The 26,922-nt window shown below is 39.3% G+C and overlaps 1 protein-coding gene across 1 annotated transcript in view; it reads right to left on the bottom strand.

The window, feature by feature from the left end:
- The window catches only part of ARHGAP40 (Rho GTPase activating protein 40), an 82,967-nt gene that overhangs the window by 40,666 nt on the left and 15,379 nt on the right, over window positions 1-26,922 (bottom strand). The window contains exon 2 of the mRNA XM_044659800.1: window positions 11,453-11,655. Within this exon, the coding sequence (XP_044515735.1) occupies window positions 11,453-11,655 (203 nt within the window). The remainder of the gene's footprint in view (window positions 1-11,452; window positions 11,656-26,922) is intronic.

Here is a 26,922-nt window from a genome sequence, read left to right as displayed (position 1 = left end):
ATGATGCGTATGAAGAGGAGTCATATGTAATACACCTAGAAGGGAGTTGGGGGAGGTGGCTTGGACTACATTGTAGAGGGCTTTGTAATGTGGAAAACCCTCTTATCTGTTTTGTCTGGGGCCACTGCTATGGAGCTGAGCACTCATCCTGGTCTCTTTCAGTGGCCCCATCACTGGACTGCTTCTGATAAACACATTTGCCCTAGCTCTTTGCTGAAACATAAGTATAAACAGAAACCTGTGGTTGGTCCCTTGGCCCCAGACAAAGGGAAGAGGAAGGGGAGAGGGAAGCCAAACCCAACAGGAATGTCCACTGAGCAAGAAAAGCTGTCCACTCAATAGCCTTTCAAAGGAGAGACAACTTCATTGATCACCCTTTCTTCCCATTTGTCATCTGTGTTGGGACTCCCCAATCTCACCCTCAGATTTCCAGCAAGGGGAGTTGGAAGGAGAATCTAATGTCCCTCAATCCCCCAAATTATGGAAGCTCCATACACATAACATTGACTACCTGAAGCCCTAGAAAAATCTGAGACTGGACTTAAAGTCTCTGGCTGTATCTTCTTTGTGTTTCTTTTCCTGAGCACAGGTGACCAAACAGCAATCCAGAGATGGGTGGTTCCAGTCATGATAACAACTTTGTGAGTTCGATAGGTCAGAAGTTATCATACTTTTGAGAGTATGATATGGGACATGGCTTACTGTTACATGCTTTAATTCTTTGTCAACGTGCACTTATGGAACTCTCGTGGATTAAGCATTTCTTCTATAGTGGAAGAAAGAAGTTCTTGTCCTATACCTCATCTACTTTGTACCTAATATATGAGAACTTGCTATACCTTTAAAGCATCCTCTAGTCATTAGCCATTCCTAAGCCTTTAGAAAAATTTTCTAGGACTCCAGGGTGGGATATAATGAGCTGAAGAGTATGAGAAAAGCTTGGTTTTGTCTTTGGAGTTGGGCTCCTTCAGAGCAGGACAGAATGAGTCTAGAGCTCAGAGGGCTTTGTTGCAAGAGGGTTCTCCCAACCCCAAATGCTCGATTTTATAGCTTTATATGGCAGACAATGGAGTTTGTATTTTATCCTAAAGGCAATAGGGGACTACTGAATCTTCTTGAGGAAAATAATCTGATTGATTCTGGGTCTTTTAATTGTTCCTTTTTACAATTAATTTTGTCCTGTAACTAAGTTATAATTCTTTGTATATGGATTTAATTCAGAAATTTAGTCAAACTGTAATGAGTTGAGTTTAGAAATCCAGTTCTCCTAATAATCACTGTGCTATTCTTGTGTCATGGAAATCTGATACCTTTAAAGGATGCAAGTGGACACCAGAGAGTGTGGTCTAGTATTTTTATTTCACCAAGCTGTCCTTCAAGGTTGTCTGATTTGTTATCCAAAGTCTAGTTTGCTATCTCTGTCTTTGCAGATGTACTTGGTCTCAAACAAAAAACATTTCTTAGTTATATGAGGAAAGAAGGGAACTGTTGCTAGCCCTCATTCTCAATTTCCATCCAATCATCTTTTCTTCCAATTATACTACCCAAAATGATGAAAGAGAGCTATCCCCTTCATTAGAGGTCTTCGCTTCACTAGGGAAACTGAAGTCCTATTTATTGATAAATTTGCTTTAATAAATACTAATAAATTAATTGTGTTTGAATCTTTGTGACTCAGTCTATCTTAATTTTAACCTTTACATGAGCAAGGGAAGAGATTATGTCCTAATGTTCCTGAAAGTCCCAGATAAAGGAAACTAGAAAGAATTTTGAGCTCCCCTTATGTTCTGCAACTTGCTAAGGTTGTTGCTAAGGCTGAAGTTACTAAAAGTATAGCCTGTGTGTGGCAGAGACAAATTCACTTGGTGGGGAGAGGAAAGAGGGAGATATAAACAATCATAAGAGCTGAAAGCACAGTCCCTTTCATCATAGGAGTAAACATCCCCATCTCACCATGTGGATCTCCGCTGGAGTCCTAGGAAGGAATCTGTCTTCTAGTTTGAAATTGATAGAGGAAGAGTAGAGTGGGGTAGAGAAGAGACTAAAAGAGAAAAGGGGCAGGAGAGAATCAAGTCCTTTGGGTCTGGGTACTATTTAGGGATATTTAGAGAAGAGGAGGAGAAAAATATCCTGAGTTATTTGACATAGTTTAAGAATTAGGCTAAATAGTATTGACAAATGGAGAAATCTTTTAGGCAAGGACTTGTCATACTACATGAGTAAGAATGCTAGCTCTTATCAGGCTGGTTAATCAGAAAAATGAGACAGACACACAACCTCTTGATTTTAATAAAGTACTTGAAAAGTATTTTATTAAATGGCAAGGGACCTGGATTTGGAGTTCAAGGATGGGAGTTTGAGTCCTGGCCCTGTGACTTGCTACCTATAAGCCACTTTGGCCCTTGGTTTCCACATCTTGGAGAAATGAAAGGCAGATCTCAACCCAACAGAATGGAGGGGACCCAAATGGCAAGCACCCCATAGGGAATGAGGCGTGTGTGTGTGTGTGTGTGTGTGTGTGTGTGTGTGTGTGTGTGTATCTCATGATAGGTTTATTCTTTGAGGAATTGATGCCCTGAGAAACTACTTTCTCTGAGGACTCCTTTATCCTTTAAAGTTCCCTTTTAACTCCAAATATAGTAAAGTCTCTCATGATATAAGCTAGATGAACATAGGAGAAATAGGAGCTGGACACGAGTATGATTAAGTAGATTCACAGCTGGTGCTGAATGATTACATATACTTGGAGTGATGTCTAAAGAAATGCTTCTGGGTTCGGCCATTGACCTGGATGAATGAAGGTAAGGTAAAGAAGGCAAACCTTCTGAAATTTGTAAATGACCCTTGGCCAGGGAGAATCTGCCCTGCAAAACCCCTTCCTGCCCTTCCTTTAAAGCACAGTCCAGATGCTTACCTTCTATACAAGACCTTCACTATTGCCCCATCAACTATGATCTCTCCTCTCCTCTCAGTTCCCCACCCCCTCTCTCTGTCACTGTCTGACTCTTTTCTTCTCCCTTTCCCTCCCCTTCCTTTGCTCCCCTCCCCTCTCCTTCCCTCTCTATCTCCCTCCCTCCTTCTCTCTCTCTTTCTCTCTCTCTCTCATTGTCTCTGTCTGCCTGTCATTGTCTCTGACTCTCTTCTGTATGTGCTTTGAATTTATTTATTTAGATAACTACAGGAAGAGACACACCATACACAAACAAACATATATGCATATATGTACACAATCACATATATAAGCACACACAAACAGACACATATAAACATGCACAGCACATATATAAACCATAAACATCACACATGAAACCCAACATCTACCATACACATTCACCACACACACAGCACATATACACATGCAAGTGCATGTATTACACAATACACTATGCGCACTTATTGTAATATAAGATTTGGACCGATTTGCAAGAAGCCATGTTGGGGCAAGAGTTGCCAGTTGAGAGCTCAGAATGCTAGAATGTTCCTGGGTTGGCATACAGGGCATGAGACCAGTTGACCATTGAAATTGCCCTCTAAAAGGAGATGAGCTCAACCCTCTTGTGACTCAGTCAGAGTTAAGGGGAAGGATTGGGTAGACATATCCTTCTCATCTCGACTAGGTTTCATAGGCCAGGGATTAGCTGTCATTTCATAGGGACAGTAACCTCAGCTCTTGCTCATATTGCCAAACAAGACCATCTTTCAACTTATTGCTAGTCATCATACTCTCAGAAGATCAACTGAACATCATTTTGTCATCAAGTTGTAATTTGATCAAGACAATGATCTTCATCCTAAGCAGGCCTGAAGGTCTGCTGGCCCCTGCCTAGACATTCTGAGGCACAGTTCAATATTCAACAGAATCTTAATACTTTTGAATTAGAGCCTGAAGTAGACTAGAAGCTCCTGAATTCTTTTTCCTTTTCCCTTAGTTTCCTAATTACCTTATACCCTATTTATTTATCTTTTATATTAAATCCTTCCAATTGATAACAACAACTACTGCTTTTGTGTGCTGGTCAAAGTCAAGGTGGAGAAGAGGCAGTCATAGAAGAGTTCAACTGAAAGCTGGACCACGGGGGTATTCAGATTCAGTCCTTGAATCTGAAGCTCAATCTTTCATAATAAATCACAGTCAGAACAAACAGAGATAATTATTCGGAATAACAATACCAACACATCCAGATATCAACAGCTCTGTGTAAAGCTGCTAAGGAACTAGTTTCCTTAATGACCTGAAGTGATTGGTCAAGGGAGAGAAGCTGTGTTCTCAACAGACTTCATGTCAGCACCAAGGGAAGTTAGAGCTTTGTTGACATCCAGGGCTCTGCAATCTCACTCTTTCCCCTTGGCCTCTCTACGATCATTTATAAATTTTAATAAGATCATTACAGTTCTTGCAAATCTGTCTAAATCTTATATTACACAATACACACACAATATACACACCCCACACCTACCACACACACAAGAAGATAAGATCTCTGTAAGCAAGAATAACTCATTTTTTGGGCAGCTGGGTAGCTCAGTGGAGTGAGAGTCAGGCCTAGAGACAGGAGGTCCTAGGTTCAAACCCGGCCTCAGCCACTTCCCAGCTGTGTGACCCTGGGCAAGTCACTTGACCCCCATTGCCCGCCCTTACCAATCTTCCACCTATGAGACAATACACCGAAGTACAAGGGTTTAAAAAAAAAAAAACAAACAAACAAGAATAACTCATTTTTTATTTGTATTCCCCAGAACCTAGCACAATGCCTTGTATTAAGAAGCATTTAATAGATATTGAACAGAATAGTTTAAAAATAAACTTTCAAAATAAGAGACTGAAACCAATCAAAGTCAGTGTCTAATAGACTGCATTGGCATAAATGGGAAATACTTTAAAGTAGGGATTCATAACCCAAAGTCTGTGAACTTTTAAAAAATATTTTGATGACTATGGATTTCAATATAATTGGTATCTTTTGCAATCCTGTGTATTTTTTTTTAAACAAAGCTGATGGATTTATTTATTTGTTTGTTTTTTTAACCCTTGTATTGTCTCATAGGTGGAAGAGTGGTAAGGGTGGGCAATGGGAGTCAAGTGACTTGCCCAGGGTCACACAGCTGGGAAGTGGCTGAGGCCGGGTTTGAACCTAGGACCTCCTGTCTCTAGGCCTGACTCTCACTCCACTGAGCTACCCAGCTGCCCCGCAATCCTGTGTATTTTTAAACTTATGTGCTTAAAAGCATGATTCTGAGAAAGGGTTCATGGGATTTTCAGATTTCCAAGGGATTCAGGACACCAAAAAATGCTTAAGAAGCCCCATTGTTTCATGGGTGTGAGTACCCCTTCCACTGATGTGGACCATAGTCTCCTCCTTCCCTCCTCCCCTGACCCCCCAACTTGGATAGGCTCTTTCCAAGAGTTGGGAGCTGGCTAGGTGGCACCTTGGACATCAGATGTGGAATTCGGAGACTTGAGTTGAAACCCAGTCTCAGACATTTATTGACAGTGTGCCACTGGGCAAGTCACTTAAGCCTGTTGGCCTCCGTTTCCTCACCTGTAAAATGAGCTGGAAAAGGAAATGATACACCAGTCCAGTATCTTTGCCAAGAAAAACTCAAATGGAGTCACAAAGAGTTGGACACAACTGAAAACAATTGAATAGCACAGTGGCAGTAGTTGCCATGGCCAAAAAATTCCTCATTGTGCAGCTGATAAGCCTCTCAACTTATGTATGTTCTCATACAACAATTATACAGCCCATCAAAACATCTCTACTTTTCAGCTGAGTAGAAGTTGCCAGAGATTTTGTTGTGCTGGTACAGGCTTCAAGAGCCCAAGGCTTCTTCCAAGATGTGATGAGTTCATAGAATTATAAATTTTGAAGGACCTCTGTCAAGATCTATTTATCATGTCTGATAAGGACAGCTTAGTTGATAAGAAAGTAATGGGACATGGGAGACGATCTTGACTGTTAACTCAGTTGCTTCTCTGAAGTGCCATTGAGTCACAAGTTTATTATATATGAAAATTCAAACTCCCTTTCACCACAAGCACAGAGAGAGTTTTACGGCTTCTTAGACATTGCAATTAGTTTCCACAACACAGAGAAACCTCAGAAACTTCAAGGTGGAGATAAGAACCAGGCTGGACCTTCAGCTACGTGATTATCAGCAAGCTAAGTCTGAGAATACTTTTCTCAGGGGCAAAATGCCCCTGCTAAACTAAAGTTTCGGCCTTGGGTTGCCAAGCAGCTGCATTTCTGACCAAAGGGGAAGAATGTTAACCTCTTGACTACTGGTTTGCTAAGAGCTTAAAGCTTTTCGATAACATTATATTGCTTTTTAAGAAAAATTGTGAATCATGAAAAGGAGTTAAAAGAGGAGTCTCATATTTTTATCTATTTGAGACTGTTTCTCTTATTGGCTTCCCACAAACCTCAAAAGCCTAGGAGACCAAACCCCTCTTTTTATATATATATCAGAAAACTGAGCCACAGAGGTTATAACATTTGCCTAAGGTCACTCAAATAATAAGTATTGGGGTCAAGTTTTGAACTCAGATCTTCTAACTCTAAAACCAGGTGCTCTTCCTACTGAACTACATGACCTCCCTAAAACAGAAGTTACTAATGGAGTCTCCTTATATATTTTGAAAGCTATTGTGAAGGTCAAATCAGAATGTATGTAAAAAAGTTTACAAAACTGTAAAACCTTATAAAAACATGGGGAATTATTAGCATTAAGCTGTTAGTCACAGAAAAATAACAGGCTCAGAACTGAAAGGAATTTTGAAGACTTTCCAGACAATGCAAGATAATTTTTTACAACATTCCCCATAGACTAGAGAGGGAGAAGGAGAGAATAGCTCTGGGCCTGGAGTCAGGAAGACCTAAGTGCAAATCTATCCTTATACACTTCCTAACTGTGTGATCCTGGACAAATCACTTATCCTTGTTAGTGCAATTTCCTCATCTATAAAATGAACTAGAGATAGAAACAGCAAACCACTCTGATATCTTTACCAAGAAAACCCCAAATGGGGTCACAAAGAACTGGATATGATTAAACAACAATATGCTAGATACTTTTGGTGCTTAGGTATCCCCCCTTTCAAAAAATAAATATTATCGATGTTTTGCATGACTGCACATATGTAGCCTATAATGAATTGCTTGCCATCTCAGGGTAAATGGAGCAAGGAGAGGAGGAAAGAAAGGAGGGAATTTAGAGCTCAGAATTCCAAAAAACAAATGTTTAAAAAAAGATTTACATGTAATTGGGATAAAAGAAAATATTTTTGAAAAATAAAAATAAATATCATCTTAATAGATCCTCCTAATAATCCCAGAAGGTAGGTGCTTTTGTCAACCCCATTTTACAATTGAGGAAACTGAGGTGAAGTGACTTGATCAAGGTCACACAGCAAGTAAGTGTCCTTACAGGGCAGGATATGACTTTAGGCCCTCCTAATGCCAAGCTCGGCAGTCTAACGTTGGACAGCTTTTGTGAAAAGCTCTTCCTTATGTGAAGGTTGAAGTCATGCAGACTTCTAAACTGAATTAAACAACTGAGTCATGAACCAGGGATAAATAAGGACAAGTCATCTCCACTGAATAATCAATTAATTAGCCAGACAGCCAACCAATGACTTTTCAATTAGGTGGTGCAATAAGAGTATTAGGACAGCCTGAAAAAAAATGAATAAAAAAACAATCACAGACCTATGAATTTTAAATAGAACAGCCAGCTGTTTTATACTCCCATTCCATTGTCTGGCTTACAAGTGATGGGAGGAGACCTGGCCAAGTTTCCATGAGGAAATTACTTGGGGAAGTGGGAAATGAGAACCTCTGTCTTTTTCCCCTACTCCTTTAACCAGAGAATGACTTTGTGACCTTCAAAGGGTTGTAGAATTAGGAACTGCTCATCAGTGTCCCAACAGCATCTCCTGGAACTATGGTGGATGGTGGCAGCAGTGACTAGTGGCAAGGGTAGCTGCGAATGGTGGCAATGTCATTATTAGGAGATAAGGACAACCTGAAAGGAGGATAGCTTCAGAGGTCTGCAAAAAACCCAGAAGAAAGTTGCCCCTTACCTAGGGAGCACGGTTGGGTCAAAATGAAGTCGATGGAGGAAAATACCATGAAAGGCTGAGAAAGTATGAGTACTCTTGAAAGAAATTGAAAGTTAGGAAGTAGGAAGAAATTAGAGGAAAAGATAACAAATTCAATTAGGACTGACTTGACCATAGATAACTTATACAAAATCCTGAGTATTCCAGTGAGCTCTGAGCTAGTATTCTTTGCCACATATGTTCTGAGCTCAAGTCCACTTTCCCTCTGACTGCATGTACTTGTGAGAAAGCATGTTACAGATTTTGGGGAGGAGCATTTTGAATCAACTCTTCTTATGGTACCACTTTAGTAAATATGTTACCGCTGCCACCAGAGCAGCCAGGTGGCACAGTAGATAGAACCCTGGGTCTAGACTCAGTAAGAGTCATCTTTCTGAGATCAAATCTAGCTTCAGATACTTACTAGGCTAACTTACAGCTACTCTGGGCAAGTCATTAACTCTTTTTGCCTCCATTTCCTCATCTGTAAAATGAAATGACAAGAAGGGGAGGAAATGGTGAACTACTCCAGTTTCTTTGCCCATAAAATCCCAAATGGGTCATGAAGAGATGACTAGAGCAACAACAACAAAGTAAATATCCCCTTTTAAAAAGCTAATTGTCTGACTGACTAATTGATGTCAATTGATAACTACAGGAGGAAGTAAACTGGTGGGGAGTTCATGAGCTAGAAAACTATCCCCTTAGCCCCTTAAGAGTCTTCTAGAACTTGAAGGGGAGACAAAATAACCCCAAGCTCTGGGGACCTGTAAGTATGAGAGATGATCCTCAGAGCCATAGAGCTGAAATCTGCCTCTAATATCTACCCATTGTTCCCAGGTATGCCCACTGGAATATCATAGGACACTCACATTCAACAGGCATTTATTAAAGTTCCTACAAGGGACAGCTAGATGGCTTAGAGGATTGCAAACCAGGCTCAGAGACAGGAGGTCCTCGATTCAAATATGGCCCCAGAGACTTTCTAGCTATGTGAGCCTGAACAAATCACTTAAAACCCATTGCCTAGCCCTTACTGCTCTTGTGTCTTGTAACCAATGCACAGTATTGATTCTAAGATAGAAGATAAAGGTTTTAGAGAAATTTTTAAAAATGTAAATAAAAATAAAGTGTCTACTGTACATATTGGGCATTGTGCAAAATGCAATAGATTTAAAGACAAAAAACAAAATAATCCTTCCCGTCAAGAAGCTTATATTGGGTGAAAAACAACAATAACACTGAGTAGAAAATAACAAATAACTAAAGACAAAAGACAAAGAAAATAACTTTGAAGGGAAAGATACCAACAATTGGTTGAGGTGATGGGATTGGAGAGGTGGGTCAGGAAAGGTCCTTGTGAAGGAGGCAAGCTGACTTTTATCCCTGATAGGGATTCTAATAGCCAGAAAAGTGAGGAAAGAGTACATTCTAAGGACCTGATTATTCTACAAGTCTTTGAAGACAGTGATGATCTCCTGGTTTTTCTGGCCAGCTACAGAAATTGTGGATATGGGTCAGTGGTGGTGAACCTTTTAGAGATGGAGTGCCGGGCCCTGCCCCCACCCCAAGACCAAGTGCCATGCCCTCACCTCAAAGAGAGGAGGAAGAAAATGCTCCCATTGGGCAGCTGGGCAGAGGGCAGGTAAAGTGAGGAGTGTCCTCACTACAGGTGAAGAGGGTAAGGAGAGTGGCCCAAGTGCTCTGCTCCTCTCCAGCTCTGCCGCCTATGAGCTGCCCACTTTACCTGCTGTGTGCTCTCATTAAGCTGCTGGGCAGAGGGGTGAGTGATGTGAAAAAATGTCAGGCACAGTGGAGGGGGCAGGGGAGAGCCACTCGCCTCCATACAAGTCCCTCTGCCTTTCTAGTAACAAACAAAGTGCTGTGGTGGATGCTAAGGACACAAAAGCAAAACAAAAAATTCCTGTCCTCAAAAAGTTGTCATTATTGGAAAGGGGAAGAGGGTGCAGTAAGGAGGGAATAGAGAGAATAAACATTCATGCCAGGAATTCCTAAACTTTTTGGTGTCTTAGACCTTTTGGCAGTCTAGTAAAGTCTTACAGATCCCTTCTCAGAATGTTTTAAAATGTATAATAAAGACATAAGATCACAGAGAAAAATTATGCTAAAACACAGTTACTAAAATATTTTTAAAAACAAGTTATTGGAAGAAAAGGAAAAGTTATTGGACACTAGGTTAAGAATTCATGATTTACAAAGACAATTAGATATAATGCAACCAGAGCTTAGATGTCATCTCCTCTAAGAAGTCCTAGTTTGACAAAGGCCTTTTCCCTCCAGGACCTCATAAAGTACTTTCTATTCTTCACCTCCCTCTATACTTATCTCCTATTTTGTATAAGTAATCTGAGATAGAATCTTTTTCTTTTTTAAGCCTTACCTTCTATCTTAGCATCAATTCTACGTAATCAGGCTTAAATGACTTACCCAGGGTCACACAGCTAGAAGTGTCTGAGGCCAGATTTAAGTCCAGGTTTTCTCAACACCAGGCCTGGCACTATGCTACCTAGCTACCCTTGGGTTCAAATTTTAATCGATTAGACTGCAAGCTTCCAAAGGACAGGAAACACTTCTTATCTACACTTTGCACTTCCTCCAATACTCTGCACTGAGTAGTAACTAATAAATGTTTACTGAATTGAATTAGTTGGTTGCTGAAATTTAACATCCACTTACTCAGAGACTCCAATTCTACTTTGCCATATGATTCAATCAGCACCTAGTTGTTGTTATTTGGTCATGTCTAATTCTTCTTGACCCCCCTTGGAGTTTTCTTGGTAAAGATACTGGAGTGGTTTGCCATTTCCTTCTCCAGCTCATTTTACAAATGAGAAAACTGAGGAAAACAGGGGTGAGTGACTTGCCCAGGGTCATACAGCTAGTACGGCTAGATTTGAACTCGTCTTCCTGACTCCAAGTCTGGTGTTGTGTTTTGTTGTTGTTGTTGTTGTTGTTGTTTTTTAAACCCTTACCTTCTGTCTTGGAATCAATACTGTGTATTGGCTCCAAGGTAGAAGAGTGGTAAGGGCTAGGCAATGGGGGTCAAGTGACTTGCCCAGGGTCACACAGCTAGAAGTGTCTGAGGCCAGATTTGAACCTAGGACCTCCCATCTCTAGGCCTGGCTCTCAATCCACTGAGCTACCTAGCTGCCCCCCCCCCCAAGTCTGGTGTTCTATCCACTTGCCCAACCTACCTGCCCCAAGTCAAAACCTGTCTGGAACCAACACACTCATTCTTTCTCATTTTATATTTCAAAATGAAATGGAACTCCCTGCCACATTGGCCTCCTTTCCATTTTGCCTCCCCATGGTCCTAGCAGCAGCAAAGCTCACCCTCTGAGATCTGGGCTTCAGTGATGCCACTCTCCTCCTGCTTCAGTCCATCACCCTGCTTCATGTTCTCCACCTCCATCCAAAAGTCATCCATTGAGAGGCTCTCTATGGGTGGCAGCCAGGAGTCTGAATCCTCCAGAGGTTGACATTGAGAAGAGCTCTTTGCTGGAAATTGGCTCATGCTGCATGGGAAAGTGGGATTCCTGTAAAAAAAAGTAAAACTTAGTCAATAAAGATGAAGTTTTACAAGAACAAAACGTTTTGAATGCTTAGGGGAAAGGTCATTCAAAATGGCAACAAGGTATTTTTTCTTTTTTTCATATTTTTGTTTATGTTTAGCATTTGAACATTTTTTAAAATTAAAAATCCTTTTTTAGATCACAATAATAACTGTCACTTAGACACTGCACTGAAATTTGCAAAAAGTTTTACATACATTCTCTTATTTAATTCTCACAACCACCCTATGAGATAGGTACTTTAGATTTGGAGGAGGGGGATGTTTTAAACAAATAATAAAGTGTAGCTCAAAGGGGAGTTGTGAATTGCTCATAGTCACACAGTTTGTATCAGAACAGGATCTGCCTCCAACTCCAGCATTCTCTCCTGTCTCTCTAATTCTGCCACCTTCAAACTAAGCCCAGGAAAACTGCCTTCCAAAATTAGATATAGATCAATATCTCACATCTTATACCAAGAAAAGGTCAAAATGGGTATATGATTTAAACATAAAAGGTGACATTATAAGTAAATTGGGGGAGCAGCTGGGTGGCTCAGTGGATTGAGAGCCAGACCTACAGATGGGAAGTCCTAGGTTCAAATCTAACCTCAGACACTTCCTAGCTGTGTGGCCCTGGACAAGTAACTTAAGCCCTATTGCCTAGTCCTTACCACTCTATTGTCTTAGAACCAAGTCAGAAGATTAGGGTTCTAAAAAAATAAGTAAATTAGGGAACATAGAATAGTTCACTTGTCAGAAGAGGGAAAGAATTTATGATCAAACAAGAGATAGAGAACATTACAAAATGTAAGATGAATAATTCTGGTTATATTAAATTAAAAAGGTTTTATACAAACAAAACCAATGCAACCAAGATTAGAAGGGAAGCAACAAGCTGGAGAAAATTTTTGTAACAAATTTCTCTGATAAAGGTCTCATTTTTCAAATATATAAAGAACTAAGTCAAACTTATGAGAATACAAGTCATTGCACAATTGAAAATGGTCAAAGGGGAGGGGCAGTTGGGTGGCTCAATGGATTGAGAGCCAGGCCCAGAGATGGGAGGTCCTGGGTTCAAATCTAGCCTCAGACACTTCCTAGCTATGTGACCCTGGGCAAGTCACTTAACACATATTACCCAGCCCTTACCTCTCTTCTGCCTTGGAACCAATACCCAGTACCAATTCCAAGATGGAAGGTAAAGGTTAAAAAAAAGGGGGGGAAAAAAGAAAATGGTCAGATGATATGAATAGGAAGTTTTCAGATGAGGAAATCAAAGCTATTAATAATCATATGAAAAAAATGTTATAAACATAAGTAACATCTCACACCTATCAGATTGGCCAAGGTGTCAGCAAAGGAAAATGATAAATGTTGGAGGGGATGTGGCAAAATTGGGACATTAATGATGGAGTCGTGATCCAACCATTCTGGAGGGCAATTTCAAACTATACCCAAAGGGCTTTAAAACAAGTAATACGACTATTAGGTGTATATCCTAAAGATATATTTTTAATGTAAAAGGACCTGCTTGTACAAAAAAATATTCATAGCTGCTCTTTTTAGTGGTGGCAACGAATTAGAAACTAAAGGGATGTTCCTCAATTGGAGAATGGTTGGACATATGATGGTGATGGAATATTATTCTGCTATAAGGAATGATGAACAGGATGATTACAGAAAGAGCAGGAAAGATCTTCATGAACTGATGCAGAGTGAAATAAGCAGAACCAGGAGAACATTGTACACAGTAACAGCAATAATGTAGAATGATCAAATGTGATAGACTTAGCTACTATCAGCAATACAATGATCCAGGACAGTTCTGAGGGATTTATGACAAAGACTGCTATCTACCTGTTGGAGTAAGAATGCAGATGAAAGCATATGATTTTTCAGTTGTTTGTTTGGGTTTATGTTTTGGGGTTTTGGTTTTATAAAATTATTCACTCAAAAAATGAACAATATGGAAATATGTTTTGCATGATAATACATATGTAACCCAGATTGAATTGCTTGCCAGCTCTGGGAGAGGGGAGACAACCTGGATCATTTCACTTCAGAAAATTTAAGTGGAAATTTGTTATTACATGTAATTGGTAAGAAAAAAATTTTAATATGTAATTACAAGTTGGGATAAGGAGTTAACTAGGTGGTACAAGTGTTAGACTTGAAGTCAGAAAGACTTCAGTTCAAATTCTATCTCAAACACTAGTTGTGCAAACCTGGGCAAGTCACTTCTATCTCCTGCTCCTCAATTCCTTCATCTTTAAGACACAGTATCATAATAATCATAAATGTGAGAATCCAGGTGATGCAGTGGCTAGAGGGCTGAGCCTGGAATCAAGAAGACATCTTCCTGAGTTCAAATCTAGTCCCAGACATTTACTAATGATGTGACCCGAGGCAAGCCACTTAACCCTGCTTACCTCAGTTCCCTCATATGCAAAATGAGCTGGGCAAGAAATGGCTAACCACTCCAGCATCTCTGCCAAGAAAACCCCAAATGGGTCACAAAGAGTTGAACATGAAAGAAGATAAGTGAATATCAACAACATAATAAAAACAAAACTTATGGCAAATATACTATTTTACCAGTCTGGGATTTGTGAAAAATCAGACTGGGCCAAGGCATCAAACTGAAAAATATTGAGAATTTTAATTTTTTTTAAATCTTGTGTTGCCAAAACTAACTGCTTTCTCTAGGGCCTCCCTTCCTTCCTCTGAAAGTTCTTGTGATTTAACTTGTTACCTTGGGCTTAACTAATGTTTATTGACTTCAATGCTCAACTTATGAGTTTGGAATGGAAGAAAGGAAAGCTGAATACAGTCTTACATATACCCTAAATTTTGGGAATGCAGATTTCAAAATCTTCAGACAAAGAGCATATAGAATCCCCACGAACTAAAATTCTATAGGTGAAGTCAGCACAAGGAATATGGGAAACACTCAATATGAAAATTTTGAAAACACAAAGAGAAACAATTCTAGTGAAGAGGGAAAAGGGTAGATAAATAATACAAAAGAAGCTCCCCGACCACTGGAGATTTTTAAGGGAATTGTATAGAAGATGGACTGGAGATCAGGGGACAGAAGACAAATACTTAAGTATAAGTCATTAAAGAATAGTGTCAAGAGCTTAAGGACTGGAAGGGAGATAGAAGCTAAGGATGAGAAAAAATATTTTAGCTATTCTGCAGAAAAGCAATGATAATCAGAACAATGATAGGACTATTTTATGGACAGATAGAATGATAGAGGGAAAAGGAAAGCTTCTCATTTCTCACTGTTGTTATTTCTTTGCAAGGCGGATGAACTTTGAACTGGAAAGGTGAGGAAGAAAAAGATAATGAGTAAGGACATGAAACCCAAGATAAGCAAGGAAAGACTAAGAAAGCATCTAGCTGCCCTCAATGAATTCCAATCCCCAGGGCAGGCTGAACTATAGTCTAAAGTACTGAAAGAACAAGAGCATATGATTCAGGTTGAGCTACTGTTAGTAATCTCTGAGAAATCATCATAAACAGAAATAATTATTCCACAGGATTAGAAAAAAAAGCAAATACTATCCTGGCTTAAAAAAAAAAAAAAGAAACCAAGTCTTCAAACTATAGACAGGTCAGTAAACTTGATTTCAGTTCATGGCATGAGCCTGTAGCATATAATTAAGGTATGACTTGTGAACATCTAGAAAGAGAAACTCTGAACACTGAACACCACAGATCATCACAAACAGGTCATGCCAGACTAACCTCATTTCCTTTTTTTGACAGGATTACTGGACTGGTAGATCAAGATAATGCCATAGATAGTTTACCAAGATTTCAGTCAAGCACTCAACAGTTCCTCATGCTCTTTTTGTGGACAAGATGGAATGATATCAGCTAAACAACAATATACCTAAATGATTTCAGAACTTGTTGAATTCAAAACCAGACCCAAAGAGCCATCACTAATAAAGCACTTGATATTAATTTGGAGCAAGGTCTTTAGTGGGCTGACTCAGGGATCATTATTTGACCCTATTCAGCAATTTTTAGCAATGATCTAGATAAAGGCATAAATGGCATGTTTAGCAAAGTTTTCTCCTGGGAAGGATATGGCAGACGACCCATATGAGGTCTTGACCCAATGGAACAAAACACTGACTCCAAAAAGGATATGTAATATAATGTAATTGAATGATAATGTAATTGAAATAAATGCAAATTCCTACTTCAGTTCAAAACTCATAATACAAAGTTCATAATACAAAGTGGTAGAAGCATAGCGAAACAGGATTTATATGGGGAAAAGTCTTGGTTTTTAGGATATGTCCAGGTTAATAGCAATCAACTATGTAACACGGAAGCCAAAGGTGCTAGCATGCTTTCAGGCTTTGCTGAAAAGTATAATAACTAGAATGAGGGAGGTGACAGTCCCAGAGTATTGAGTCAGAAGACTGATCACATCAAGATGATTCAGTTAAGTTCTATTCATATTTTACTTTATTTTTATTTCTTTTCCATATTGTTTTAATAAATTCTACTAATCTTTTTTGTCTTTCAATGAAAGTCATTTTCCATCCCTCTTCAACCTAAATCCTTCTCCCCTGGAACAAAACATAGTTGATGACATATACATTGTTCTATTCTAGTAGCCCTAACCTCTCTACCATGAGGGAGGAGATATGCTTTATTCTTTCATCTCTAAAACTTTCAGTAGTTTTTCTTTCTTTTTTTCCTAAACTATTACCTTCCATCTAAGAATAAATAATAAATAGTGGTTTCGTGGCAGAAAAATGGTAAGGGCTAAGTAATTGTGGTTAAGGTACTTGCCCAGGTTCACAAAGGTAGAAGTATCTGAGGTCAGATTTGAGCTCTGATTCCCATCTCTAGGCCTGGGTCTCAACCCACTGAGCCACCTAACTGCCTCATTAGTTTTTCTACTACTCAGATTTTAACTTTTATTGAGTGATTTTTCCCCATTTACATTTCTGTAATCATTGTGCATACTGTTTTCTTGGTCCATACTATATGATTTATTTCATACTAAATGGTTCATGCAAACAAACAATGCCATGATTTCTGAATTTCTCATACTTGTCACTTAATTTCTGCATATTTTTGAGTTTTATAAATGTATGAATACATGGAGAAATGTGGGAGGAAACAGGTATTTATCACGTACATGCTATGTGTCCAGCACTGTGCTAAGTGCTTTATAAGTATTATCTCATTTAATCTTCACAATAAAGCTGTGAGGAGCTCTTATTATCTCCATTCTATAGTAGAGGAAACCAAGGTAGCCAGAGTATAAGGGACTTGTCCAAGGTCACACACTAGGAAATGTCTGACATTTGATTTTAATTCAGGTCTTCCTGACTCCCAGCTAGTGCTCGATCCACTGTGCCACCTAGCTGCCTTGAGCTTATAATGCCTAACAGTGTTAGGAGCCACAGGGTAGGTAACCATATACCCTCTTCAAGTCCAGTATGGCCCACAAGCTTCAGTATTTCTCTACCTATGTCTTTGCCCCGGCTCCCTCCCAATCTAAGCTGTTTTCCTTTGATTGATTATGCCAAGCCTAGAGAAGAATCGATATACGCAAAAATCAATGAGCCAAACACCGTACGTCCTGGCCAAGTTGACAGTATTTTCTAGCTATCAGAAAGCCCAGTTTAAACTGCTTGATCACATGGTTCGATGGGGATATAATTGGGGATGTAGACTCTAAACGATCACCCTAGTGCAATTATCAATAATATGGAAATAGGTCTTGAACAATGGCACATGTAAAACCCAGTAGAATTGCTTGTTGGCTATGGGAAGGGGGTGGAAGGAGGGGAGGGAAAGAACATGATTTATGTAACTATGGAAAAATTTTCTTAATTAATCAATAAGATAAATTAAAAAAAAGAAAGCCTAGTTTCGTTTCAGGGCCTCTGTGATCCATGGAGTCATATACCGCCTTTGCACACAGTAGGCACTTAATAGATTTGTTTGTTGAGCTCAGGTGCATAACTTCTGGAATGTCCATGTGAGAACACAATGCTCTCTGGCCCTGGATTGAGCAAGTGGGTGAGTGAGAGGAGGAAGCTAAAATAGCAGGAGGGAGGGAGAGGGAGGATTAGCAACAGGTCGTCCTTCCCCATTCTGAAACCCTCCTTGTGTTCCCAAGGAATAATTCATAAGCAAGCCTCAGGTGCTTGTTCTTTGGATTAATAAACAATCTGAAACTTTCTCTAGGAAACAACTCTTTTATAAAAGCAATTTAATAGAATATAAGAATAAGACTACAAAATACCTATAACAAGATAGAAGAAAAAGAATTCCAGTTCATTTTCACAAAGTAGAATCACAGAACCTTTTGCTTTCTGTCCATATAGGAATCTAGCTGTACTCCTAGGCCTAGTGTAAAGTTAAAAATTATAGGTGTATGAAGCCCATATCCACTCTTTACAATATTATATTTTTTTAAATTCCTTTTTTTTAAATCTTACCTTCCATCTTAGAATCAATATTGTGTATCAGTTCCAAGGCAGAAGAGGGTAAGGAAGGGCTAGGCAATGAGAGTTAAATGACTTGCCCAGGGTCACATAGCAAGAAAGTATCCAAGGCTAGATTTAAACTCAGGACTCCTGTCCCTAGGCTTGGCTCTCAATCCACTGAGCCACCTAGTTGCCTTATGGTAAGTATTTCTTAAAATACATATTATGTGCCAGGTATCATGTTAGTGCTGGGGAAACAAAAACTAAACGAAAAGTAACTCCTGCCCTCAAACTCCTGATATCCTATATGGAATCCCTAAGGGAAAGCCAACACATCTCACTACCTCCTAAAGCAGCCCATTCCACTAGAATTGTTAGGGAATTTTGCTTGCCTTTTTTTTTTTTAAACATTAAACCAAAATCTGCCTTCTGGTCCCTCTTATCCAATGTCCATTGTTCTTTGTGAACAGAATAAAGAAGTCAATCCCTCTTCTACCTGACAGTCCATCAAATACTAAGAGCCTGAAATCATGCCTCCAAAGGTATTTTCTTCAAGTAAAACCTTCTCAGTTTCTTTAGCTGATACAAATTCCACATGGCTTTCCTTCCCATAATTTCCTATTTCCCTTTCCAAATCCCAATTGCAGAGTCAAAAAATAGTATTAAGAGCCTTCTTTTCTCTTCTCCATCATCTCTCCCCCATATCGCCCACATTCCAACCACCATCTTTATCTCCTCTTCCTTACCTCTCCCTCAGCAACACAACCTTGGAATCTATCAGTTGTATAGTCAGAAATATTTTGAATCCCTAAAACTACATTACCCAGACTTCCTTTCTGTATTACCTACAATGCTTTTCCTTTTGTCTATGTTTGCATGGTCACATTTTGTTTAAGTTCTGAGCCTCTGCCTTGTTCTTGCTCTTTTTGCTCTTGGGAGCAGGCTGTTTAATACCCTTTTAGTTAGGTTTTTATGTTAGTTTATTATTAATAAAAATTTATAAAATATAACTTTTAGTTATTGAATATTAATTTTAATCTCCACACAGTGAGATGCCTAGTTCTGAGACTTGATATTTTGCCTTATCTTGTCCCAAAATAGACCTCCATTCCATTTCCCAGCTACCTTTAGGAGCATATCCCTGCCCCATGGGTATTCTTCCCCCAAAAAGAATGTAAACTCCTGGAGGGCAGGATGTCTCTTCTTGTTTGTTAGTATTTTTATCCCCAAAGATTTGCATTTAGTAAGCACTGAATCCATGCCTTGCCTGTTTTTAAAAAATCTAGCTCTGAGAACAGATAGCCGTCATTCAGTCTAAGGAACTTCCATCCTTTTCTTGGGGATGGGAAAGTGCCCAGGCCCCAAGACTGTTTATACAAGATGGGGAATGACAAAGTATATGAGATTCACAGCCCTTGGTCTAAACTTGCCAATATCCGGGCTCAGGCTTCCCTATGTAGGAAATCTAATTTTCATGGCTAAGAGAACTGATTATATTTTTTTCACCTCCCAATTTCACATCAAAATAAACATGACTTGAAGAAAAGTGAATTTTCAGCAAGAAAGCAGTACAGGAAGCCTGGCATTGTAGGAAGAGCATTGAATTTTGGGTCAAATCCAGCGAGTGTAAGTCCTGCCTCTACCAGGAACAAGTCTGTCTTCTTCTCAGAGCTGAAGATACTTTGCCAATAAAATGAGGGGGTTGGACTAGATGATCACTAAGAGTCCCTTTGACTCTGATTCCTCTGATCTTCTGACCTGCCAGCAGCCACACCAGGAATGCTGTTCCCCTGGCATGCTTTCAAGTTCATCAGAATCTTAAAACTCTCTTTACCAGAGAGCTTATCACAAAGGTTTTCCCCCAGTGTAGGACAAATAATGGAAGCCTCATAGGAAGCCATGTATATTTGAAAGGATTACCTTTTATAGGCACATAGGCTATAGAATTGTGAGTAATCTCAGGCATCCTTTAAGTCTAGGAGGTCTTAAGTATTTTGGGAATCAAGAACCACTCTGCCAGTCCAGTGAAGTTTATAGACCCCTTCTTGGAATAATGTTTTCAAATGCATAAAGTAAAATACATAGAATTACAAAGGAAACCAATTTTACTAAAAACAAAGGTGTAATTTTTTCCCATCCAGGCTCTTAGAACTCCTGAAATCTATCTACAACCCTTAAGCATTCATGGAGCCCAGGTTAAGAACTCCTAAATTCAATCTTGATTTGACAGGTGGGAAAACTAAGGACAAGGGAGGGAGGAATTGTAGAGGTCAGATGAGATCCCTGGACATCTGATTCTCAATTCAGTGCTCTCTCTACTACATCATAATTATCACTTTTCAATTCAAATAATAAAATTTCAGAACTGGTAGAAATGTTGGAACACAGACTTCCAGAGCCAGAAGAGACCTTGAAAAAAGACCAAGTATTCCACCCCTTACTTTCACAAAGGAGGGAACTGGGGATGAGAGAAGAGATGGGAATTAACTAAAATCACACAGGCATTAAGTAGCTTCAGTGGAGTTTGAACTCAGACCTCAAGACAGTCGGTCCAACTCTTTTACCATTTGTCTTCTCTTACCTTTTTGGGAATAATCTACTCCACAAGGAAAGTGCTAGAAAGATAAATAGATATACACATAATTCTTTCTAGGTGAAATAATTTACAATATACTTGAGTCTATACTAAATTTTATCAGGCAAAAGTCAACCAATCAGTTAATAAACATTTATTAAGTGCCAACTTCTGGGGATACAAAAAAAGGTAAAAAAAACAGTACCTGTTCGCCAAAAAAAAAAACTTCCCACTGTCTTTTATCTAGATTTTTAAAAAAGTGTAGTTGATAAAAAAAAATTCATTAAAAAAGGAACACCAGGAGGATCTTGCCACCAAGTGTAATCCCTGCTCTATTTGGACTATAATTGAACCATACCTACAAATACTTGATCAATTTGATTATTATGTGATGTCATCAGTAGGTTTGAGAGTGGGGTATTCTTATGCAGTTCACAGTCATTTATACTTCTTCATAAAGTACATTCTTCAGTAAAACAATCCTTTCACACCTCCCTAACTAAGGATCCCACTCACCAAGCCTTTTCCAAACCTTTTAATCTCTCTCCAAGCTTCCCATAACTTGCCTTCTCACCACCCTCTCAGGTGAGAATCGTCACATATTTCACTAAAAATTGAGGCCATTCATCGAGAGGACTCTCTTTGCCCTTCCTCCTCATCTCATATCACCCAGATGCTTTCTGTCACTATCTCTGCCTTCCCTCCTGTCTCACATGATGAGGTAGCCTTTCTTGCCAAAGCAAAGCCATTAGTGATCCTATTCTATCCCATCTTCTCCAGCAGATTTTTCCCTCTATCATTCTTAATCTCTCTCTGTCTACTGGCTGCTTCCTTCTTAATTCTCTATAATCTGGCTTCTGACCTCATCATTTAACTGAAACTGTTTTTTCCAGTCACCAGGGATCTCTTAACTGCCAAAGCTAATGGTCTTTTCTCATTCCTCATCTTACTTGACCTCTCTGTGATTTTTGGCACTTAATCACACTCTTTTCTTTAATGTTCTCTTCTGTGTAGGTTTATGTGACCTTGCTCTCCCAGTTCTTTTCCTACCTGGCCATGCCTGATGACTATGGGTGTCTCAAGGCTCTATCCTAGGCCCTCTTCTCTTCTCCCTCTATCTGACTGCATTTTATGATTTCATCAGCTCCTATGGATTCAAATATCCCTATGCTGATGATTCTCAAATCGATTTATCTTACATCTCTCTTCAGCTTTATAATCTCTCTCCCTACCTCCAGCCTTGCATGTCCGGTTGCCTAATGGACTTCTCAAACTGGATGCCCCATAGACATTTTAAATTCAATCTCTGTCAAGCCTCCCCTTCTCCCAAACTCACCTATTATTGTCAAATGTAGCATCATTCTTCCAATTCCACAGACTTGCAGCTCCTCACACTCTCTCATCCCCCATATCCAATCTGTTGTCAAGTTCTGTCAATTCTACTTGAAGCAGCATTTCTCATACACATCCCTTTCTCTCCCCTGATGCTATTACCACCTCAGTGCAGGTCCTCTCATCACCTTATTCCTAGACTATCACAACAACCTGCTGGTTGGTCTCCTTGCTTCAAGTCTCTCCTGACTTCAGGCTATCATCCTCTACTGAGTGACCAACATGGTCTTTCTAAAGCTCAAGTCCAACCGTATCACCTCCCTATCAAATAAATACCACTGATTCTCTATTACCTCCACAATCAAATATAAAAGCCTCTGTTTGGCTTTAAAAGCCATTTATAACCTGCCCCCTTCCTACCTTTCCAGTATTCTTACATTTCATTCCCCTTTATATACTCTACAATGCAGTCACACTGGTTTTCTTGCTATTCTTCACACAAGACACTATCTCAGTGATGGTGAACCTTTAAGAGACAGAGTGCCAGGCCCTGGCCCCACCCCACTCCCCAGACCAAGTGCTGTGCAACCCCCCCAGACTGTATGCTGTCCTCTTCCTTGCTCACTGAGTGTCAGATGTGCCCTGCCCACCTCTCCTTTACCCCACACAGGGGAGGGAGGAAGTGCTCCCATTGGGCTACTGGGTGGAGGGATGGGTAAAGTGAGGAATGTCCTCAGGTGCATGGAGTTGGGGAGGGGAGTGGCCTGAGTGATCTGTTTCCCTCCAGCTCTACCACATGTGAGCCTCCCACTTTACCTTCTGTGTGCTGCCATTGGCTGCTGGGCAGAGGGGGTGGGGATGTGAAACAATGTCATCGGGTTGCATAGAGATGGGGAAGGGAGCAGCTCTGTCCAAGTCCTTCTGCCTTTCTAGTAATGAACTCTGGAGGGTTGGGGAGTAGAGAGGGCAGCCATGTGCCCACAGAGAGTGCTCTGTGTGCCATCTTTGGCTCTTGTGCCATAGGTTCACCATCACTGCACTATCTCATAACCAACCATCTTCACTGGCTGTCCTCATTCTGGAATGCTCTCCCTCTGCATCTCCACCTCTCTTAACTACCCAAGCTTCCTAAAACTACCATCTGTAAGAAGTCTATCTTGGTCTTCCTCAATGTTAGTGTCTTCCTTCTGAGATCACCCCCAACTGACCCTGTATATATCTTATATGTAAGTCACTGTTTGCATGTTCTCTCTCCCATTAGATTAAGAGCTCCTTGAAGGATTCTGGACATGTCATTTAACCTTATTTGCCTCTGTTTCTTCATTTGTAAAATGAAGTAGAAAAGGAAATGGTAAGTCATTTCAGTGTCTTTGCCAAGAGAACCCCAAATGGGGGCAGCTAGGGGATTGAGAGCCAGGCCTGGAATCTGGAGGTCCTGGGTTCAAATCTGGTCTGCAGACACTTCCTACCTGGGTGATCCTGGGCAAGCCATTTAACCCCCATTGCCTAGCCTTTACCACTCTTCTGCCTTGGAACTGATATACAGTATTGATTCTAAGACTAAGTTTTTTTTTTAGAAAGAAACAAAGAAAAATAAAGAAAACCTCAAATGAAGTCATGAAGACTAAGAATGAACTGACTGAAACACACACACACACACACACACACACACACACACACACACACACACACACACACCCCTCTACCTTTTTATCAGAAAGCAAATAGTCTGAATGGCAATATTGTATAGTGGAAAGAATACTGGCTCTAGAATTAGGGGCTTTGGATTAAATCCTGGTCAGCAAGTAATTTATCCTTTCTTTAGAGCAGTGGTTCCCAAACTTTTTTGGCCTACTGCCCCCTTTCCAGAAAAAATATTACTTAGCGCCCCCTGTCACATACTATCACTGCCCCCTTATAGTTATTCACTGCCCTCAAATGCACCTGTGGCCATCACTGCTCTCCTGGATTGCTGCAGCACCCACCAGGGGGTGGTGGCGCCCACTTTGGGAATCACTGCTTTAGAGCTAGAAAGGGCCTCACAGTCTGTCTAGTTCAGATACTTCAATCTAAAGATGAAGAAACTGAGGGCCAGGAAAGTTATATCATTTTTACAAGATGACACAGAGAGCATTGGAGATGGGACTGGAATCTAGAGACTCTTAAGACCACAGCATTTTCTATCATATCACACTGTATCCCAAAGGAAGTCCCTGGATAAGAGTAACACAAGATGAAGAGGCATTTCAGTTTGTACTTTCCTTGGTCTGATGAGTAGACAGCAACCTCAAGTATATGTGAGAGTAAGCAGTGGTGTGGAGTAGTAGAAAGAGTAGGCTACCATGTGCAAGAGTGGATGGGATTTGATGAGATCCTAGATCTGATGAAGTCCAGCTAAAATTTCAAGGCCCTCAAGAGTTGTCAGAGTGAAACTATAAAATATGTGAGAATATTATCTATTTAGATTTACCCAGGAACTCCAACATATGTATAGTTATGATATAAAACACTTTGAAGAAATAAAGGCAAGCCTAAATAATTGGAGAAACATTGATTGTTCATGGATAAGTCAAGCCAACATAATAAAAATAACAATGCTATCTAAATTAACTTAGTTCTTCAGTGATGTATTAAAAAAACAAGAGGAATATTTTATAGAGCTAGAAGAAAAACTAATGAAATTCATGTGGATTGTTACAAATAATATGGATATAGATGGATATATTCAAAAGTATTAATAGTTTATTTAAAGGCATATTGGTAATTAAGAAGGCCATGCGCCTGCTAAGATCTAATTCAAATTGTCCGCCATTCCCTTCTGCCCACCTGGCTGCTTCATAGGAAAGAGCACGTACCAATCAAGTTCTCTCTATTTAAGCTTTGCTTTACGTTGGCTCACGTCACCATGTAAGAAGGAAGCCCGTTGAATCATGGGAAATGTAGTTTTCAAGTCCCCTAAACGTTCACAGGAAGTTTATATCATATATCTAAATATTAAGACTCAATGAACACCAAAGAACCTCAAATTCCAATAACACAGGATGAACAAAAGATGAAGAATCTCAAGGTAATAACAAAAAAAGTGAGAAGAAAGGGAAGATATGGCAGTATCAGATCTTAAACTATATTTAATAAAATGTTAAACATTAAAATTATTTGATACTGGTTTAAAAAAGTTAAATCAGTGAAACAGACTAAATACATGACATACAAAAGCAAATCAGTGGAACAGACTAAGTAAATGCCAAACAAAAGCAAACAATACAGGAATATAGTATTCAATAAACTCAAAAACTTCAATTACTGGGAGGAATCATTATTTGGCAAAAAAAAAACAAAAAAAAAACAGTGAGAAAACTGGACTGCAATCTGGTAGAAATTTAGGTTATAAGTAACATGAAGCCAGGTACAACTTTCTTTTTATATATTTGTATCCATAGCATTTAGCACAATATCTGGCACATAGTAGACCCTTAATGTTTATTGATTATTGGCTATGTAAGAAGACAAACTCCAAATGGATACATTAAGTAGGTATAAAAGGTCATATTGTAAACAAATTAAGAGAGTCAAACTGACCAGGAGTATTCTGGTAAATGTTTAATACCCAACTCTTGGGGAGAAAATACATGTCATTCACATTTTAATTGGCATTATGAACCTTTTATTTAATTGGCATTATGAACACTTTCTTGTGTTTAGACAATCAAAATAAAACAGTAAAGTAAGTCCTCACTTGCATGTTTCAATTTCCAAGGGCCCATGCTGAAAATTTAACAATAGACTCCTACACAGGCTGGCTTGAGCACACCTCTGACTCTGAACCAAGTATACAACTCTAGGGCTATACCTTGAAGAGATCAAAGAAAAAAAGATTTCTATGAACAAAAATAATTCTAACAACTTCTTTTGTGGTAACCCCAAACTGGAAACTAAGGAAGGACTGTCTTCCTATAGGAGAATGGCTAAACAAATTGTGGTATATGAATGTAATGAACCATTATTGTGCCATAAGAAATGATGGTATGGACAATTTCAGAAGAAACGAGGAAGATCTTTCTGAACTGATGGAGAGTGAAATGAGCAGAAATAGGGGGAAATTTTTAAAATGATAACATTATAAAGAAAAAATAACTTTGAAAGATGATAGCACTTTGATCAATGCAATGATAAATTATGATTCAAAAAACTGAATATAAAACACACCCCTTACCTCCAGCCAGAGGTGATGAATGTAAAATGTGGAAAGAGACATCAATTTTTATATATGGCCAATGTAGGAATTTGTTTTTCCCGAACTATGCATATATACATAAAGGTTTTCTTTTTCAGGGTTTTGTTTGTTGAGGTAGGAAGATAGTAGGAAGAATAGATCAATTTTAAAAGCTTTAAATAAAAGGGGGAGCTTCTATTAAATGGAAAAATTAGTAGATGTTGATATAGAAAAGGTAAAAATGAAAGAAAAAAGGCCACAATGAAATATTTTTAAAATTCAGAGAACAAAGGAAGTTCAAAATGAGACACAGACATGCAGGTCAGTTTTGTTACAGTTTCCTATACAATCCTTTCTGTTCTCATTTATATATTGATAGGTTCGTGGTTGTTGATGTTTGTTAAATCCATGATCAAAATTTCCTTAGGGCTGTCAGAGCAAATGGCTCTCAGTGAATCTTTGAAGGATCCTTTCTGGGTGATTCAATGGCCATTTTGAGACAGGGAACTTCAAGTAGACATACCAATTCTCCATAAATTTAAAGTTTGCCTTTCATTCCCTTGGCCTTCTCCCAGAAAACAGTCAGACCTGGAGCCACCTACAGACTAAGCTTGCACCACATGCTGGCAACAAGGCCTCAAGTTGCTTTATCAAGATGTT

The sequence above is a fragment of the Gracilinanus agilis genome, chromosome 2 (genome assembly GCF_016433145.1).
Source record: "Gracilinanus agilis isolate LMUSP501 chromosome 2, AgileGrace, whole genome shotgun sequence".
Lineage (NCBI taxonomy): Eukaryota > Metazoa > Chordata > Mammalia > Didelphimorphia > Didelphidae > Gracilinanus > Gracilinanus agilis.
Note: the sequence above shows the minus strand (reverse complement) of the source record. Positions and strands in the feature narration are given on the sequence as shown.